The sequence below is a fragment of the Chaetodon trifascialis genome, chromosome 14 (genome assembly GCF_039877785.1).
Source record: "Chaetodon trifascialis isolate fChaTrf1 chromosome 14, fChaTrf1.hap1, whole genome shotgun sequence".
Taxonomy (NCBI): Eukaryota; Metazoa; Chordata; class Actinopteri; order Chaetodontiformes; family Chaetodontidae; genus Chaetodon; species Chaetodon trifascialis.
This window is the reverse complement of record NC_092069.1, coordinates 803,624-821,592: the sequence shown is the minus strand read 5'-3', so window position 1 is coordinate 821,592 and position 17,969 is coordinate 803,624. Positions and strand designations below refer to the sequence as shown.

Below are 17,969 nucleotides of genomic sequence, written 5' to 3'. Positions count from 1 at the left end.
CTATTTAATCAGAAACTCTCTTTTTTTATCCCTTTCTCTCCACCCTGCCTTATGCTCTGTGCATCCTTTTACCCTTCCTCATAACCATCTTACTGAAAACACACAACTCAACACACACACACACCCATCTGTCCACATATACTGACCTACCTGACCCTCCACACACATGTGCATGACCAAAAACCACACACATACACATTCCAGAGTCCTGGTCTAGATGTTGATGAGAATGGTACACTGGACCTGAGTATGAGCAAGCGTCTGTGCAGCGGTGGCAGTGGTGGAGGGGACTCTGTGCTCACCCCTCTAGAACCCATGTCACCCCAGAGGCAAGCTGCCCTGCTGGGCTCCCGCTGCTATGGCATGGGAGACACCGCTGACTGCTGGGACCTGCCTGTAGACTACACCAAGATCAAACACATAGATGAGGACGAGAAAGAGGTAAAGGGAAAATGACAAGGATAATGTTGGAAATTCACTTGACCACTAATGTCTGGTTGTGACCAGATAAATTAGAAATTATGTTATGTAGCATTTTTTCAGGAAGGAGGATAGATCACAGCCACAACTTAATAATTCACTATCTTTATAGATGGATAAAGGTTGAATCACCTGAAAAAGATCAATCACATCATGCTATATGAAGCAGAATATCACATCATGCTTATTCATACAAACATTTTGTTTTTGAACTTATAATGCTTCTCTCCTCTTTGCCTGGAAATGTTCCATCCTTTAAAATGTTCATGATGATGCTATGGCTAAGACAGAAAAGCGATACACAAATAACAGATAGTTGTGATGTTATGATGTTGATGATAATTATATAATTATAAAGCAGTGGTACATGATAGTTTGTGGTTTTGGAAGCTGACAGACAGTACAGCTGGCAGGTGTCACTTTTACTGTCTATTCAATGTGTCTCAGCCTAATTATTTCCCTCCAAGCTGATTCAACAGTGTCTCCAAATCAAATACTTGCATTGCCGTCTGATTGTATTCTAGGTTTCTTGCTTTCTTGTCTGCCTCATTGATATATGGTGAAGCAGTAGAAAGTTATATTAGGGATTTTTGATGAAAACCTAATGAATCTGCATGTTAACTGATCTCAGTATTGTCATGCACAGCCTGTTTGTATCATGTTTTTTGCATGCTGGTTTTCTGTTTTTACATTTCGCTCCTCTCCAAAATAAATTATGCAAAGAAGCACCTTGGGAGGGAATCGGAATAGCTCATCTCATCAAAAAAACTGCTGGAAATCAATGCACCACAGCTGGGTGTTCCTGTCGTTGTGTACAGGCACATGCATGTACAGCCCATCAGCCTCTGTTCTGTGCCTCTCTATGTGAATATTCAGATGTGTCTGAGTCTGTACCCCTGTCTCTTTGGGAATGTGTCTGCGTGTATATGCAAGTTCCATCCCTAGCCAACTTTCTGCTCTGCATTTCTGAATGTATGTATGGATCATTCTCCTTCCTGTCTGCCTCTCAGCCTGCACTACCTTTAATTGGAGAAGCTTACTGGCTGACCCAGCATCACACACTCCAAGATAGTTTGAGTGCTGGCTAATTTGGGCTCTATCTGGACCTGTCTCTTTATGGGCATTACTGTACATACACTGCGACCATGGAAAAAGGAAGGGGGATTTAAATCACCAGCTGTCATGCCCTGGCTGCATGCACTGCAGACAAAGCACAGCCCCACATAACACAGCCCGCAGAAGTGTGACACTGCCTCACAGTGCCATCTAGTGACTGAGTGGTGCGATAGAACCAGCTGTCTCAAATGAATGTTTTGCACTGGCATGCACACAACAATGCTCTATGAACATGTACCTGCACACAAGAGAGCCTGTCAACACACACACACACACGTGCACACACACACACACACACACACACACACACACACACACACACACACACACACACACACACACACACACACACTGTTTGCTTGGCAGTGAGTCATTATTTCCTCCCAGGGATTCTATTTTCTAGCTCTGTAAGACTGACAGGTGAGGCTCAATAGTCACACAGGCTCAACCATTAGCATTCAGTTTGACAGGACTCTGTGGTCTGACAAGGGTGTGTGTGTGTGTGTGTGTGTGTGTGTGTGTGTGTGTGTGTGTGTGTGTGTGTGTGTGTGTGTGTGCGTGTGTGTTCAGGAAAAAGACTAAAATATGAGTACATCATCATATACCAGTGCATGCATTGTTTAATGTGGGCACACAAGATTTCTTGAAATTGTATAATGATGAAGGGAAAAATGAAAAAAATCTCTCTTTATCTCTCCTTTTCCCCTTTCCATCGCATTTTAGCCAGATGATCTGGATCCCTTCCATGACCTACTCGAGGACAGCTCCTACACCACAGATGTTAACATGCCCAGCCCCAAGGCCAAGTATGTCCAGTGCAAAGAGAGTAAGAAGGACCTGATAACGTAAGAGCCCCCTACTCTGCCCAACGTCCCAGTGTTCCTCCTATCCAAATGGCCCCACTTGCTTCTCACCACTCATACTCTGCTTTCTCCCCTCATCTTGTTTCTTTATTTTGTTTTTATCCTCTTTGCTCCAGTTAACCTCAGAAAACCACTGCTCTTTCTATCTCCCTCCCCCACCCAGTGCTGCTGGCTTGCTCTATGACTTTTATTTAACAGCTTTATCCATTTGTCCATACTGATGTTAGAACTGATAGCTTCTATAGATGTGTTCAGATGTGTGTGTAGTTTTGCTTCTTTTGATATGCTTTATTTTTATAAGACACACACCAGTTGTCAGTATTGTGCCATATCAAGTGTAGCTGATCTTAAGAACCACAATATTCATCACAGACAGTGAAGCTAAACTGGAAACAATGAAAACCGACAATGAAAAAAATCAAAAAAATCAGAAACAACCCCTTTTTCTGTAATTGTCACATTTTCTTCTCCTTCCCTTTGGGCTTATAAATCTGTCTATTTTTCCGGTGGCAGATGTCCCACACCGGGGTGTGATGGAAGTGGTCACTTGACGAGCAATTTCGCCTCACATCGAAGGTGTGACTTCCTTTTCTCCTGGTGGATTCTAAGTCTATATCCTTATTGTACTTTATTGTTTTCAGCTTACCTCAACAATGCTGTCAAACACCTGTGGGCAGAATGCCCCTCTTATTTGTTAGTCCTTTGACTACTGGCAACTTGACATCTGAATCAAGGGCATCATGAAACAAGAAAAGACTAGATTAATTTATGTCTGGATACATGCAGATTTTTACGAACATTGGAAAAAAACATTGGAATACAATTATTTCTCAGTGAGCAGAGTGTAAAGCCTCCTAAACTGATTTTATTTAGTCCACCAGGCCATTCCCACAGTGCAATGTAGACCAAGCATTTACCATTCGAAGCAGAAGACGTGTTGCAGTGTGTGGTCAGTTTGCAAGGACTGAATGATATCAGTCTGGGGGCTGGCATAGCTGCACACACGAGATTTCCACCGAACAAGCTCACAATTCCAACTAAGTTGTGGTCTTTGAAAACAACCTCATATGTTAATTTACTATTTTTTCATCAGTCCTCATTGAATACAGTGTAGAACAGACCATGCATGAAAACAAGACATCCATGTTGTTGTTACATATGAATACAAATACTCAGAGGGTTGACCTATTTAAATCCGCTAACTGCACTTGCGTCATGGCCCTTTTGCATTTTCTGGTTGATGTTTTATGTATTCATGTGTTTGTAAATGTCTGTGTGGAGATACAAGTGTGGTCTGAACGATGTTGTTGTATTGAAATATTTGGGGTGACTTGTCATTTTGGTATAACTAATGTTCCACTGATGTATTTATTCTTCAGTCTCTCAGGTTGTCCTTTAGCTGATAAAAGCATTCGAAGTATGCTGGCCAACAATGCACAAGAGCTCAAGTAAGGCGTGAAATAGCTCACAAATATATGAATGATTTGTATTTCTTTCTTGTCCCGTCTATCTTAAGGTCAACCTTAGTAATTACAAAAAGTGGTATTGTAAACCACAATATGGAATGATGACCTGCTCAAAAATAGAGCTCCTTTTACAGGAAAACAATTTTAAGTTTGCTGACATTCGATATTTTTTCTATTGTCAACAAATCCTTTAAAAAGACCAGAACAAGCAATGAATAGACTCCACCTACAAGTGCTGTGTGTCTATCAAAGCCTGATATCTTCTTCCCATGCCACAGAGCTCCATTGTTGTCCAAAAGCTATTACAAACACATCAGTGAGCCACACTATTTCACTTGATGACATATGTCAATCCACCACTGAAATAGTCCCCAGCAAATGTTTTTGTTTGAGTAGTGTTTTATATATTCATGACCTGTTTTAGATGATGATTATATAGTAAGATTTATGTCTTTATTTGTTCCACAGACAGGGAAATCAGAAAGAATGCATCATAGGATTTGATAAAAATAAGAAAAATATACAGTATTAACAAACTTATTCTTATCTAATCCATTAATTCTAACCAGTGTGTGAAATACATTGAGTGTCAGGGGTAATGTAGTGTAATGTAATAACACTAAACCTGATAATATCTAGAATACCATAATTTTACACCATGTTTGGTATAAAAACCTTAAATAAAATATGAAAAAATGTCAAAAACCATTACACATGTGTATTGAACATTTTATTTATAGTGAACTACATTTTGTATGTTCACTACAGATGGAACATACAAAAGTCACACAGTGCTTGGCCCTTAATGTTATTACCAAAGTGAGACTTTTCCATATCATATTTGATAAATATGCCATAGGATCATCCTATTATTCTGTCTTCTATTAATTTGCAAAGAATAGAAAAAAAAAAGAAATAAATTGGCTCTTAGGCAGAGGCCATCTCTCATTGTTAACTGAAAAGAGCTGAAGAACTCGTTTGTGACGACACACCACCTCCACCGTCTCTGCTGTATATTGGAACAATATGATTTAAGTCCAACAACATAAAATAGTCCTCATTCATCCATAGAAAATAAGTCTCAACAGACACTTAAAAAATTATAACAATTGTGCGACACCATATTATGCACAATGTATGCTCACTTTTACTCTGGAGATAATTTCAGAAAAGGTCTTCACATTTTTTTTTTATTTGTTTTAAAATATTTCCACTAACTTTTCTTCACAAAATATAGGATGTTTCATTTTATGGTTTTGATGCATAGCTACTTGGACTGAGTGGCTGTCCGAGTCTGTCCTAGCCCACTGCACATGCCACAGGACCTGCTCCCAATTGTCATCACGTATTTGGCATTCTAATAATAACCATAATGGACAACAACTGCAAAAGCTACAGATTATATGCACACCATGGTGTATATATTATTACAATAATGCACTGTGCTGTAGGCCCTGAGCCCTTTTTGTGTTTTCTGCCCCAGGTGCCCGACACCAGGGTGCGATGGTTCGGGACATATCACTGGCAACTACGCCTCACACAGAAGGTATAGCACACATTCTACAGCATACATACATGTACCAAGTCCTCCCTCTTCTCAGGACATCTCTCTTCTGTCTCACATACATCAATCCCAAAGTTGTTACTTTAGTTTGCTTCTACTTTTCTCTCCCTGTCTCTGTCACACACACACACACACACACACACACACACACACACACACACACACACACACACACACGTGCACAGTTGTGTTTCCATCACTTTTGGGGACATTACATAGACTTGCATTCATTTCCCGGAGACTTACCTTAACGATAACTATAATCATTACTTGCCTAACCCAAACCCTTACCCTAACCACAATGCAAGTCTTCTTCTAAAATGTAATGATTTATGTTGTAGGGACTTTGTCCCCATAAGGAAGGCGAGTCCCCTCAATGTGACTGTTTAACAAATGTATGTCCCCACAACGTGAGTAATACACTTAAACACACATACACACATACACACCCGTGCTGTATGTTTCAGTTTTGTCATACTGTAATTTATCTGCAGTCTCTCAGGGTGTCCACGGGCCAGGAAAAGTGGGATAAAGATCATCCACAGTAAAGAGAACAAGGAGGACCAGGAGCCTATCAGGTACAGTACAGACACTGATCATCAGTCTTATGTCCCTCTTTAAAGTCCTGTAAAGTACTGAAACTCTTACTTTACATTTCGTATGTGAAAATGTTTTAAACGTGTGCAAGTTAACTGCTTGAACAGGAAGGAAATAGCAGTGTGCTGTTTTCTAATCAGTGCATTATGCTTTGACATGAACTGATGCATCCATCCATCCATTTTCTATACCGCCTATCCCGTTCGTGGTTGCGGGGGGGCTGGAGCCTATCCCAGCTGTCAACAGGCAAGAGGCGGGGTACACCCTGGACCGGTTGCCAGTCGATCGCAGGGCAACACATATAGACAAACAACCATTCACACTCACACTCACACCTAGGGGCAATTTTAGAGTCACCAATTAACCTAATGAGCATGTTTTTGGTCTGTGGGAGGATGCCGGAGTACCCAGAGAGAACCCACGCATGCACGGGAAGAACATGCAAACTTCGCACAGAAGGTTTAGGAGAAATTTCAGAGAGCTAGGTTGTAGCCGTTTACAGTGAGGAGATTTTACAGTCTCTAGTGAACTGCTGCAGACACACAGGTAAGGAAAGACAGACAGGGAAAGACAGAAGCAGAGAGAGATTGATTGGACTCTACCTAAATCCCATAATGGGATTCTCTGGCCTTAGCCCTGCAGCTGCATCAATTTCTCTACTAGTGCAGAGCACAAATAAGACACATTGTCAATTTTGTCATTCTGTTGTATTGGTGTAACTAAAAAAATGAAACCTAAGACAATTAAGACAGTTTGCACATTAAAGCAAACTCTTTTTGCAGTATTTAAGATAAAGGGAGCAAATGAACTCCACCTCTTCATCTTTCAGTTTTATTTCTTTGGATGATGACATCATCCTTTTCACTCTTTGTCTTGATCTTATTATGGTTAGAGGGAAGGCTAGTGCACTCTCCCTCAATAGTCTGGTTGCCCTCTTTAGAGGTCTTGACCTTTTCAGAATTGTTTATTATCAAGAGTCTGTTTCTGTCATTGCTCTTAAGCTAGGAGACCTTGTTTAAATTATATCATGTCTGTACACAGCTTCTTTTTTAAGCCTGTACTCATGCGATATAGTGTTGGAAAGCTAAGATTGGTGTGATTCGATTGATGTATACAATCACAACAGCAGGTACAATCGATGCAAACAACACACATACAAACAAATGTAAAACTGAGGCAACTCACCAATGAAGTCTCATAGTAATACACTGATTGATAACACAGAAACCTGGTTTATCATTTCAAATTAGCCCGCAGACATGGTAATTTTCTCTCTTCCACCCTCTCTCTGTATGTGTAGGCATTATGCTGGTCTCAAAATGGTTGCTGCACTCTGACCTTTTGATTGACACCTCACTTGACAACTTAGAATCTTCCATGTCATGTCCAATAGCCAATGAGAATCCACGTTGATGGACATTCTTGTAAAGATTGAGCCATTTAGGCATAATAGGCATAACACAAGGTTTGAAATCATAAACGTAATAAATGGCCTCAAAACAAAGATATATAGCCTAAATTTAAGTATAGATACCCCAAATATAAATACAGATGGCCTAGATAGAGATTACTTGAATATAAATGTAGATAATTACCTAGATAAATACAGTAAATTGCCTATTGATTTTCTGTGGTATCGTTATTAATTTTCACTGAACTTGGACTAGGGTAAGGCTTCATGGTGTGGTCCCATTGTGTTTTCCCATTCGTTATCTGTCGGCATTTATTTGCAAAAAAATTCAGCCAGAAATAAAAACTTTCTACTTCAGTGTGCTCAAACTTGTAATACACAATGTCAGTAGCATGGAGTAGAAGCAAGGAGTAGAAGTCATTTTAAGGATTTTAATTAGATAAAATAACTTGTTTGCAGAATATCATATCAATACCATATCTGAAACACATTATCAGTCAAAGTACGGTATTATATCTACATCTTAAAATGTATCTGCAGGGCATCTTTAAGACATTGAATGCTTAAATCAGAGTACATTATCTTAAACTCTTTATGCTTTTTTTCTCTTGACACTTGTTGTTTAGGGCTGCAACTAACAATTATTTTCATATGCCTCTTATTAGCTCAATTAATGATTTTTTATTTATTTTATCTATAAAATGTAGGAAAATAGTGAAAAATCTTCCCTTCATAATTTCAAATTTTTTTTAAGTCAAGAGGAGGGTCTAATACTACAATACCCCCTCTATCTTTTCTGTCAAAAAACCCCACAAAGTTGAACGAAACCAGGTAGCAGCAAGCCTTATCCATAATCAGTTGACACAATCGACATCGATCATGAACAACCCATCTTACACCCTGCATGGGACAGTAGTAACAGACTGCTGCATTCAGTCTGTAAGAAAGAAGACTACTGCAAGTCCTTCATCCCAACAGTTGTCACTGTTAACACTAACATTATGTTAACACTAACATTATGTTTAACACTAACATTATGTAATGTAGCACTGTGTTTCTTAATTCTATATCATAAACCCACTTTGTTTTGCACTACTGTTATCACTGCTAATACATGATCACATTATCCATTTCATCTGGTGCAATTTCTAAGTTGCGTTTGTTTCTCTCAGCTGTACAATAATACTATCTATTATCCATTTTGGCTAGTACTTTTATAAATTGTATATATTGTGCATATACATAGTCCTAGTATTTCTCAAGTACAATATAATACATGTCATTAATAGTTTTATATATTAGCAACAGCACTTTTTTATGGCAGTAGGATTTTTATGGCATTTGGTATTTTTTTTTTAAATCCTTACAAATGTACATATACATAGTTGTTTTTCTATTCCGTATCCTGTACACATATCCTGTACACTTATTTTGATCTTCATGCCAATGTGCTTGCTCATTGTAATACTTGCTGGCTGTAATGACTACATTTCCCCCCTTGTGTTTTAAGTTTTATCTTATCTTATCTTATCTTATCTTATCTTATCTTATCTTATCTTATCTTATCTTATCTTATCTTATCTTATCTTAATCCATTTCATCCTTAATCCATTTACTATGTTATCGCATCTGATTAGCACTGGTGTTGATGCACATTTCAAAACTGTGATAAGGCTGCCATTGGCACATATTTAAATCAGATGATTGTATCGTTGTTTATTTGAAGGCACACAGACGGTAGTAATACCAGAGAGCCAGTTGCTGACACTCAGCAAGTAACTCTCATGGAAAAAACAATGATGTTACCAGTGTGATAAAAAGATGATGGTATCAATCCACTAGGTGTCCGGTCCCAGGTTGTGATGGTCAGGGACATGTGACAGGGAAGTATGCATCCCACAGAAGTGCATCAGGATGCCCCATAGCAGCCAAGAGACAAAAAGATGGCTACCTGAATGGCATCCAGTTCACATGGAAGTCTGGCAAGACAGAGGGCATGTCATGCCCCACACCAGGCTGTGACGGCTCGGGTCATGTCAGCGGCAGCTTCCTGACACATCGCAGGTGGGTCTCTAGAACTTAGTTGTGTGTTGTTGATGTTACTGATTTAAAGGTGTCCTGTTGAGTTTCCACAAAATGCATTGTATGAATTGTAGGGGAACTACCTTCATTTGATGTTGCATTCGTTGATAAAATGACGGGGCACCACCTTCCTCAGCTAAAACGGACTGCAGAAATTAACTGCTATAACGCTGATAAAATACTAACGAATGAACTAACAGTAAACCAGTCTGATAATCTGAAGTGTAAACTCTGGATACAGGGATCGTATATATTCAGCTCAAAAAGACACCGCCTAACCAGGACTTAAATCAAAATTTCATTTATTAAGCACATTTATGGATAATGAATGATATATCATGAATGGTACGACAGAAGATATGAGGTGATATGACAGAACACCAAAGAAACTTATGGCAACGCAATGACAAACAAGTTTGACGATAGTGAGAAGTAGTTGTAAGGGGATAATAGGGACGCGAACATAAAGTTAAGGGGTTTAACGAGCAGTTGAGAGAATTTGGATAAATTAGCAGTATCTTAACCTCACGGACCAACTCTTATTCAAACCTGCTTAGCATGCCTACTTGGTTGATGACGTCCCAGTAAATTCTGGTCCGAACTAACTTGAAGATGCCCAGGTGCTCATCCGTGGCTCGATCTGCTCGGTGGTCTGGTGGAAGGCCCAGACACACCAAGGTGACGAGCTGATGTTGGACAGTGACATCTCTGGAACTGGTTCTATGGTGTCGGTTACAGATGAGGGACGGCTCCGGATGGTTGTTAACCCAGACCAAGGATCAACAGCTGGCTGCAGGGTTTTGGTTTGGTTGAGTCCGTGAAGGATTATTTTAGACGGACAGTAACAAATTTGATAGTCTCTTTGATGGCCGGTCGAAAAGGGTCTACAAAATTATTATTATTTGACTAAAATTTACAGATACTAAAACAAAAACGTGTGACTTAGAAAAATGAAAGTTTACGGCAAAACTATAGAAACACGTCTTTTGAAAAGTAAATCGCTCGGTATGGCTTTTGAGTAGCTCGAAGACGGGAAAACTTAAAGAGCAAAACGACTGTAGAAGACTAAGACAACTAAGAAGTAACAAACAAAACTAAGACATAACATAACATAACTTAAGACAAAACTGAGTAACGCGCACTGAATTCATGCTGCGGCTGCAGACATTTAAATCTCGCTCCAAGGCGTGTCTAATGGGCAGGCCGTCACACACGTGAGACGGTTTGTGACGTGCAATGAAATCTCGCCTCATGGAGCTGGAATTAATTAATGATTCATACGAGGGGCTCATCTGCTTCTCACTATGGTCAATCACATATATTTTGAATGGACGATTTCCAATGACATTTCAACATTGTTCACAACATGCATTAGGCAGTTCCTATGATTGGACGACAACATTAAAGATAATCATGGTAACAATTTCATCCTAATATGTATGATGACTCACGGTATAACTAACACAAAATAAAGAAGTAAAGAAAGGCAGACTATATTTGCCCAAAATGATTGTCACTATTACGGTTACTTATTAATAAATGCATCACGTCAAGCGTATTGTTATGAACCTCTAAATGGCAGTATGGTTCCATGGTAGAAATTCAGACAAATTTTATGAAACAGTTCAAATTGCAATTTCGTCATTCTTCAAGTTAGAGGAACTGGAAAACATCAACATTATACGTACAATGAGTCCTGTAAGGTGAAAACATCAGAAGTTAAGTTTAACATGGAGATTTGGTTATCTTGGTGTAGTAGGAAAAGCGCACAACATACAGCACAAGTTGCTTCAGGAATGTCCAATTTACAACCCATCAGCCCCATCCAGTTTGTGGATTCCTATGAGGCATGGCATTTGTCCCTCCAGACAGTTTAATTGTCTTGAGCCCTTAGGGGCTATCAGGGAAGAATTAGCTTTGACATGGGACATCCTGGGTAGGAGATAGCCCATGAGGTAAAGACATTGACCTTTCCCCTCTCCCCTCTGAAAGAGTGTCGAGGAGAGTTCACTGAACCGGACATCCTGTCTCTCTCCGAAATCACATCTCCTTATAAGCAAACCAGATGGTCTATAATTCAATCGGTTAGACTGGTTTACAACTCAGTTTCTCATGAGAAGTCAGAGAGGGTAAGAGAAGGTCAGTTAGAGGCCAGTTCTGCTACAGAATTTTTGATGTCGAACAAACATGTTAAATGCATTGCCTCCCTCATAAAAAATGTACAGAAGAGAGCTGTTACAGATTTTGCATTATTTACATATATGTTTACTTGCTAGCAGTCTTCTGTTCCCCTGCCTTTTGGGCATATTGCAGCATATTGTTGCATGTTAATGTCACCTGTTGATCAGTGGGAAACATGTATCGCATTATACACATATACACCCTTGTGTATGTGCATGAGATTCGCAAAAGTGGTCCATACTAGAGTTCAAAATCTCCACAGGAAACTTTTAAACTTAGAACTGAGATAAATTCAATGAGGAGTAGAGATTCAACGTTCTACATCTACTTTGGAACTTTGTAGATGTAAAAAACCTTGACGTTTTGGGAAATCCGTTGATTCACTTTCTTGCTGAGAATGAGATGAGAAGATCCATATCACTCTCAAATCTGTAAGTTAAATATGTAGTTGGAGCAAACAGTCGACAGCTTAATTTAGCACCAAGACTTACAGCACATCTAAAGCCAGGCAACCAGGAGATTTCAGTTGCTGGAATTGCAAAAAAAAAAAAAAAAAAAAAAAAAAAAAAAAAAAGATAAGATATTGTTAATTAGTGATCTTTAGAGGTGTTGGTTTTGATACCTTAGACAGAGCCTAAGATATCTGTTTTCCTGTATAACCATGAGAGTGGTATCAATCTCATCTCTCATCTAACTCTAGTCAAGAAAGTGGAAGTCAAACTATTTCTTTAAGACTGACATTACTGGGATATTTCCTTGTATATAAAACCCAACAGTGTATGGACCATGCTGACTCGTGTGTGTGTGTGTGTGTGTGTGTGTGTGTGTGTGTGTGTGTGTGTGTGTGTGTGTGTGTGTGTGTGTGTGTGTAATATACTGAAACAATGCTTCCTCTCCTTGTTGCCCCCTCTAGTCTGTCGGGTTGTCCACGTGCAACCTCTGCCATGAGGAAAGCCAGGCTCTCTGGAGTGGAAATGCTAACAATAAAGCAGCAACGTGCCAGCAATGGTAACTATAACTATCACTCAGCCACACAATACAGGCAATCAGGATGCCATCCAATATGGATGTGGAATGATTTGCCGAACAGAATGCCAATTTCAGATAGCAAACCAATCAGGAGGAGTACATGTTGTGAGCATTGTCTGAGTATAAACTGCCATTTAGGGAAAGGGTGAAAATAATGAGAAGAGTGGCTCCAATCTGGAAGAACAGGACTGGGCTTTTTTGGCGGTAATTAGACCTGGAATGTCTGAGCTAGCTTGTGCTTGCTTGCTCCATCCCTAACACTTCACATTGGACTACAGGGAATTCATAGTGGGATTAGTCTGTGAGATTGTTGAGTTTTAATCAGCTAAAATGACCTAGCCCAATTCTATGGTAGAGGTGAACACAGTTACACACAGTGGCAAGCAGAACCTTTAGCTATATAGTTGTATTGTGTCATTTTAAATTACTTCAGTCCAACATGCTGTTATGACTGTGGCTTTGTAGTAATATGTTAATACTAATGTTGCTCCTCCTGTCTAGGACTGGAGCATGAAGAGGACATAAAACAGCTGGATGAAGAAATCAAAGATTTAAGTGAATCTAATTCACAAGTGGAAGCAGACATGATCAAACTTAGAACACAGGTAAGTCACTTACTGTCTGCCTCATTCATTTGCTTGTCTTTATGTATGTCTGAGTCAGTAGTGGTGTGTTCCGACTTAATGTCCGTGAATACATAGCTGTACTATAACACCCTATCTCCTCTTCACAGATTACAACAATGGAGTCCAACCTGAAGTCCATAGAGGAGGAAAACAAGGTGATTGAACAGCAAAATGAATATCTCCTGCATGAGCTGGCCAACCTCAGCCAGTCACTGATTAACAGTTTAGCTTATGCCCAGCTCCCTCATATGGCAAGGGCCACCAGGATTGGCTAGCCAGCAAGTCACAGAATAAAGCTAACCATAGCATCATAGCAGCGTTATTTTTGTATTTAACCACAGTCTATTGTGCATGCTTAGTCTAAAATGTGGAGCATCATTTGTCTTTCCAGACAACCGTGATGGGGGAGTTGTGTAATGAGGTTTGATTGACCATGTTTTACAGCAGAAGCAGCTCCAACAGCAGAAATGACTACATTTAACTGTTTAGGTTAAACAAAAGTATATACAATATTCTTGTACTGAGGTTTTGTCAGTGCTGTTAGAGAGCTGTGGTTATTATGGGCTTTATTGTGAAGTGTATTGCAAAGGTTTTGAATTTTTGAGGATTTTTTTTTTTTAACCAAATAGTTTCATGGTAATCACACACTATTTCATGTTTTTCATTCCTCAGAATGCCGTTCTTTCATGAAATCCTCTTATATAATGGGTTGTTTAACAAAGAAATGAATTATTCTACAGTTAATCACTCTCGTCTTAGTGGCAAGCCATTTTTATAATCATATCCTCCTTTTACATTTCAGGAGTTGTTCAGATGAAAAAAAAAAACACAAACAAACATTAAAAAAAAAAAAAAAGTTAATGGCAGTGCAGCATTTAAGCATTTGGATAGTGGATAGGTTTTACAAATTATACATGGGCTGGCCTGGCTCTGTGTTTGTCTTTGTGTCTTATATGTCTTCATTTATGTTGAGCTTCTATTTTTCCAGTTAATTTGAGGTCTTATTTATGTGGCTGTACATCAAATACTGCCACCTAGTGTATAAATCTAAAATAACAGGTTAATTTCTCAAAGCAGGTTAACAGAAATGTGTCCCTTCTGTTCCTCCATAGAAACCACTGGCACACAAAGAGCCTCCACTTAGGAATAACAGCTGCTTACAGTTGCACCAGCAAGTAAGTCAGTGACTTGTATGATTTGAATTGCTTTGTTCATGCTCTGTAATTCAGTATTGTATATCACTTCCTCTATAAATGTTGTCATTAGTCTGGAAGCAAATAAAAGCCATAAGGATATGAATCTTAAAGGCAACTGAATAATTGTGTAAACGTAATCAATACAGAATACTTAAAGTTGAAATTTAAATACCACTACATTTATGCGGTTACACACACTGTGAATGTGCGTATAACAGTATAGGGTGTGCCATACTCCTAGTTGCTGTAGCGCACTTCGTCACTGCAGTTGCTTGTCCCCTTCAGTTGTGGCAAACCATTCTTTGGTGGTTGACATGAAAGCATTATGACCACTGATAGTCATGATGTGTGGGAGCGTCGCCACAGACACTAAATTTAAAAACTCTGACACACTGCAAAATAAAGAGAGATTAAGCTGGTGGTTATATGTTTAATCAGCACTGTGTAAAATTGTTTGGCAAGGACAGTTGTTCATTTATATGTACAGTCTGCATCTGTCCATGTTGTTTTTTTCTGATTTCATTTTACAATACTAATGATTAATGAATATAAATAAAACTTATACACTGTAGTTTCATTGTGAAAGAAGTGAATAATAATATTAACAACATATGTCTTCACTTTTTCCTAAGGTACAACTAAAAAAAAATACATAAAGTTAAATATAGTTGCACATATTTGCTCTTGAAACTTTACATACAGTATGTGAGGAGAAGATTTTAGGACAATTTAAAGCCTCCCTCATCTTGGTGTTGTCTCTTTGGTCCTGCAGGAGCCAATAAGCGAGCAGAACTTTGGTACCTATGTGACCACTCTAACAGATATATACACAAACCAAGACCAGTACCAGAGCCCAGAAAACAAAGCCCTGTTGGAGAACATCAAGCAAGCTGTTCAAGGGATCCAAGTGTAGCCATTCAGCAAATGGACATTTATGTTCCACCAGCAGGTGCCGGTGGTGTACCAAGTCTACATAGAAACAGGAAATGATGCTTTGACCTCCTTGGTTCAGTGCAGTAAGTTATACGGTGTTGTATATTCTAAATTTCGTTTTCTCCAAAAAAAAAAAAAAGAAGAGGTATTATGCTGCGAAAGACCTCAAGATAATTTCCTTCTTTTTTTATTTTCGCTTTGAGGAAGGACATAAAAGAATAAATGGCAAAATAGTTTTTGAGGACATTCACATTTTGTACGTTTTCATATGAGCTGACATAGTGTCATGTAATGTTTCTAGCTGCTCATGTATGCACATTTTTAGTGTATATTTCTGAACAGTAAGCTAATGATAATGGAACATGAGTTCTTTTTATTGCTTGACAACAAAGCATTTTAGATGAAAAATCGGACAGTAAAATAAAAATGAAAACACTACAAGCAAGGAGGAAGCTACATATTTTTCTCCTCACTGGACTTGATTTTAGATGTTTTTTTCTTCTTCTTTTTGCGTGTGCAAGTGCTGGCTTGCAAATCGCTTTATTTTCTGACAATGCTTGAGAAATGTTTGTGTTTTCTTATGATGAAAAAAAAATGTAGCTGTAGGTGGGAGCATTTTTAATTGGTGCTGTAAATGAACCTAGAGAGGACACTGACTGATTTATGTATGAATGTATGTCTGAACAGTTATATTGTAAACATCATTACACGGAAACCTGAGGGTGGAAATCCCATTATCTAGGAGAGCCAATTTATTCCTAGAGGAACACATCTGTGCGGCGCATGCATGTTCATATGCTCATCCTAACTAATCTAATAGATATGATGTATAAAGACAATGACCTACAGAGACAATATTTTAACCTTTCTACTATCAGATCTGCTCAATTTCAAGACTTGCATCACTAGGATCAAGAAATGTCTCAGCAATATAAAAAGTGATTAATTTGTTTGTAGTAGGTACGTGATGCAATCTACAAAGTGGAAAAAAGGTTGGATACCTTGTTTATAAGCATCGTGGGGTAACATGAATCTTTTTACTATAGCCTATGTAAAATATTGATTTTTATACAAATCTTTTAATACAAAAAGTCTTTTTAAAAAAGAGGAGTGAACCTGGACATTGAGTTTCAGAAGTGAAAGTATATGAGTTCTACTTTTTTTCCATACGATTTTGCACAGGGACACCTTTGTTTCCATGTTTTGATGTTCTTACAGAACTAAGCAGTACCCGAGAGCCTAAAAGGAGGGTTTTAGAGGATTTTGTAAAGAGTATTTATAGAGTAAGACAGCAGGACTTACAGGGTCACTGTCCCCACTTATGTGCCAGTAGACTATTTGCACTTGTCCTTGAAGATATTATCATTATGTATGGCGGCGTGCAATTTTCCAGGTGACCTCTTTGGCTCACGATTAGAGCAACCAACTGCTTGGAGCCACTGCAGGTGTGGATTTAGTACCACTTAGAGCGGAAGAACAGGGACTTAAAATCAGAGAAGAGGATGATTAAAACCATAGCAGTTATACTGTAGGGTATCAAGTGTAAAAACATTAACAATGTTCTTTCATTTTTGCTTTGTTTTAGGAAGTTGAAGTTATCCCCAGCAGCACTTTATATCTAATCACTGTACAAAGGATTAAATAGTCAATCAGTTCAAGGTTTTAAAAAACAGAAGACATGGTGAACGAGACTTTCAAGGGGTGGTACAAACCAGCGTCATGCCTGTATGCCTGACTGTCTGCACCCCTCCATTCTGTTGTTCTATCTGTTAGCGATCATATTCAGAATTTGCCTTTTTGAGAGCTAATGCAAAAGGTGCTTGTCATTCACCTGATTGAATCTCATCTACTGTACTTTAGTGTCCTCTTCAGGACTGTACTACTCATCATCCATTCCTGCATATGCCTTTTTCCACTCTGCAGCTTTTTGCCAACATTGTAATGCTTCAGTAGAGTAATAGCTCATACCAGTTTCTGAATTAATTCTCATTATCAGCAGAAAGCGAAGGGGAATTTTAAAGCACAAACCAGCTGCTAATTTGATGTTGGTACATAACAAATGAATCTGAATAGAGTTATCCGTGACTATCTAAAGGGAACACAAAAAGGTTGTCACATATGTAGAAAACTTTTCATATAAATTATTGTGAATTCATCAGAGTTTATTATTTTATTTGAGCCAATTCATTTTGAGGCTGGTTTTCAGTGACCATTAACAAAGACAAGATTTTGTATAAACTATTGTGCTCTCTGTGGAACTGAAGTTTGATTTATTTTTGTACAACACAGCATGGATTTGTTGACATTTTAATTTTGCTATAAATGTTTGAGATCACAAGTTGCTGTGATATTTCATTTCTAAATTGTGAACTTTGTACAATTTTTGTCATGCTGGATGTAGACACATCTTACTCTGAATAAAGAA

The 17,969-nt window shown here is 38.6% G+C and overlaps 1 protein-coding gene across 10 annotated transcripts in view; it reads left to right on the top strand.

Moving 5' to 3' along the window:
• The window catches only part of myt1lb (myelin transcription factor 1-like, b), a 180,203-nt gene extending 162,989 nt beyond the window's left edge, over positions 1 to 17,214 (top strand). For 4 of the 10 annotated variants that reach the window (XM_070979294.1, XM_070979291.1, XM_070979297.1 and 1 more), the window contains 12 exons: positions 205 to 441; positions 2,320 to 2,441; positions 2,973 to 3,035; positions 3,839 to 3,907; positions 5,409 to 5,471; positions 5,984 to 6,067; positions 9,340 to 9,561; positions 12,674 to 12,768; positions 13,291 to 13,394; positions 13,523 to 13,666; positions 14,528 to 14,590; positions 15,384 to 17,214. In XM_070979294.1, the coding sequence (XP_070835395.1) occupies positions 205 to 441; positions 2,320 to 2,441; positions 2,973 to 3,035; positions 3,839 to 3,907; positions 5,409 to 5,471; positions 5,984 to 6,067; positions 9,340 to 9,561; positions 12,674 to 12,768; positions 13,291 to 13,394; positions 13,523 to 13,666; positions 14,528 to 14,590; positions 15,384 to 15,524 (1,407 nt within the window). In that variant the 3' untranslated portion in view covers positions 15,525 to 17,214. Of the gene's footprint in view, positions 1 to 204; positions 442 to 2,319; positions 2,442 to 2,972; positions 3,036 to 3,838; positions 3,908 to 5,408; positions 5,472 to 5,830; positions 5,885 to 5,983; positions 6,068 to 9,339; positions 9,562 to 12,673; positions 12,769 to 13,290; positions 13,395 to 13,522; positions 13,667 to 14,527; positions 14,591 to 15,383 lie in introns of those variants that run through there. The other 6 variants (XM_070979298.1, XM_070979296.1, XM_070979295.1 and 3 more) reach the window with 5 other exon arrangements.
• The last annotated feature ends 755 nt before the right edge of the window (positions 17,215 to 17,969 follow it).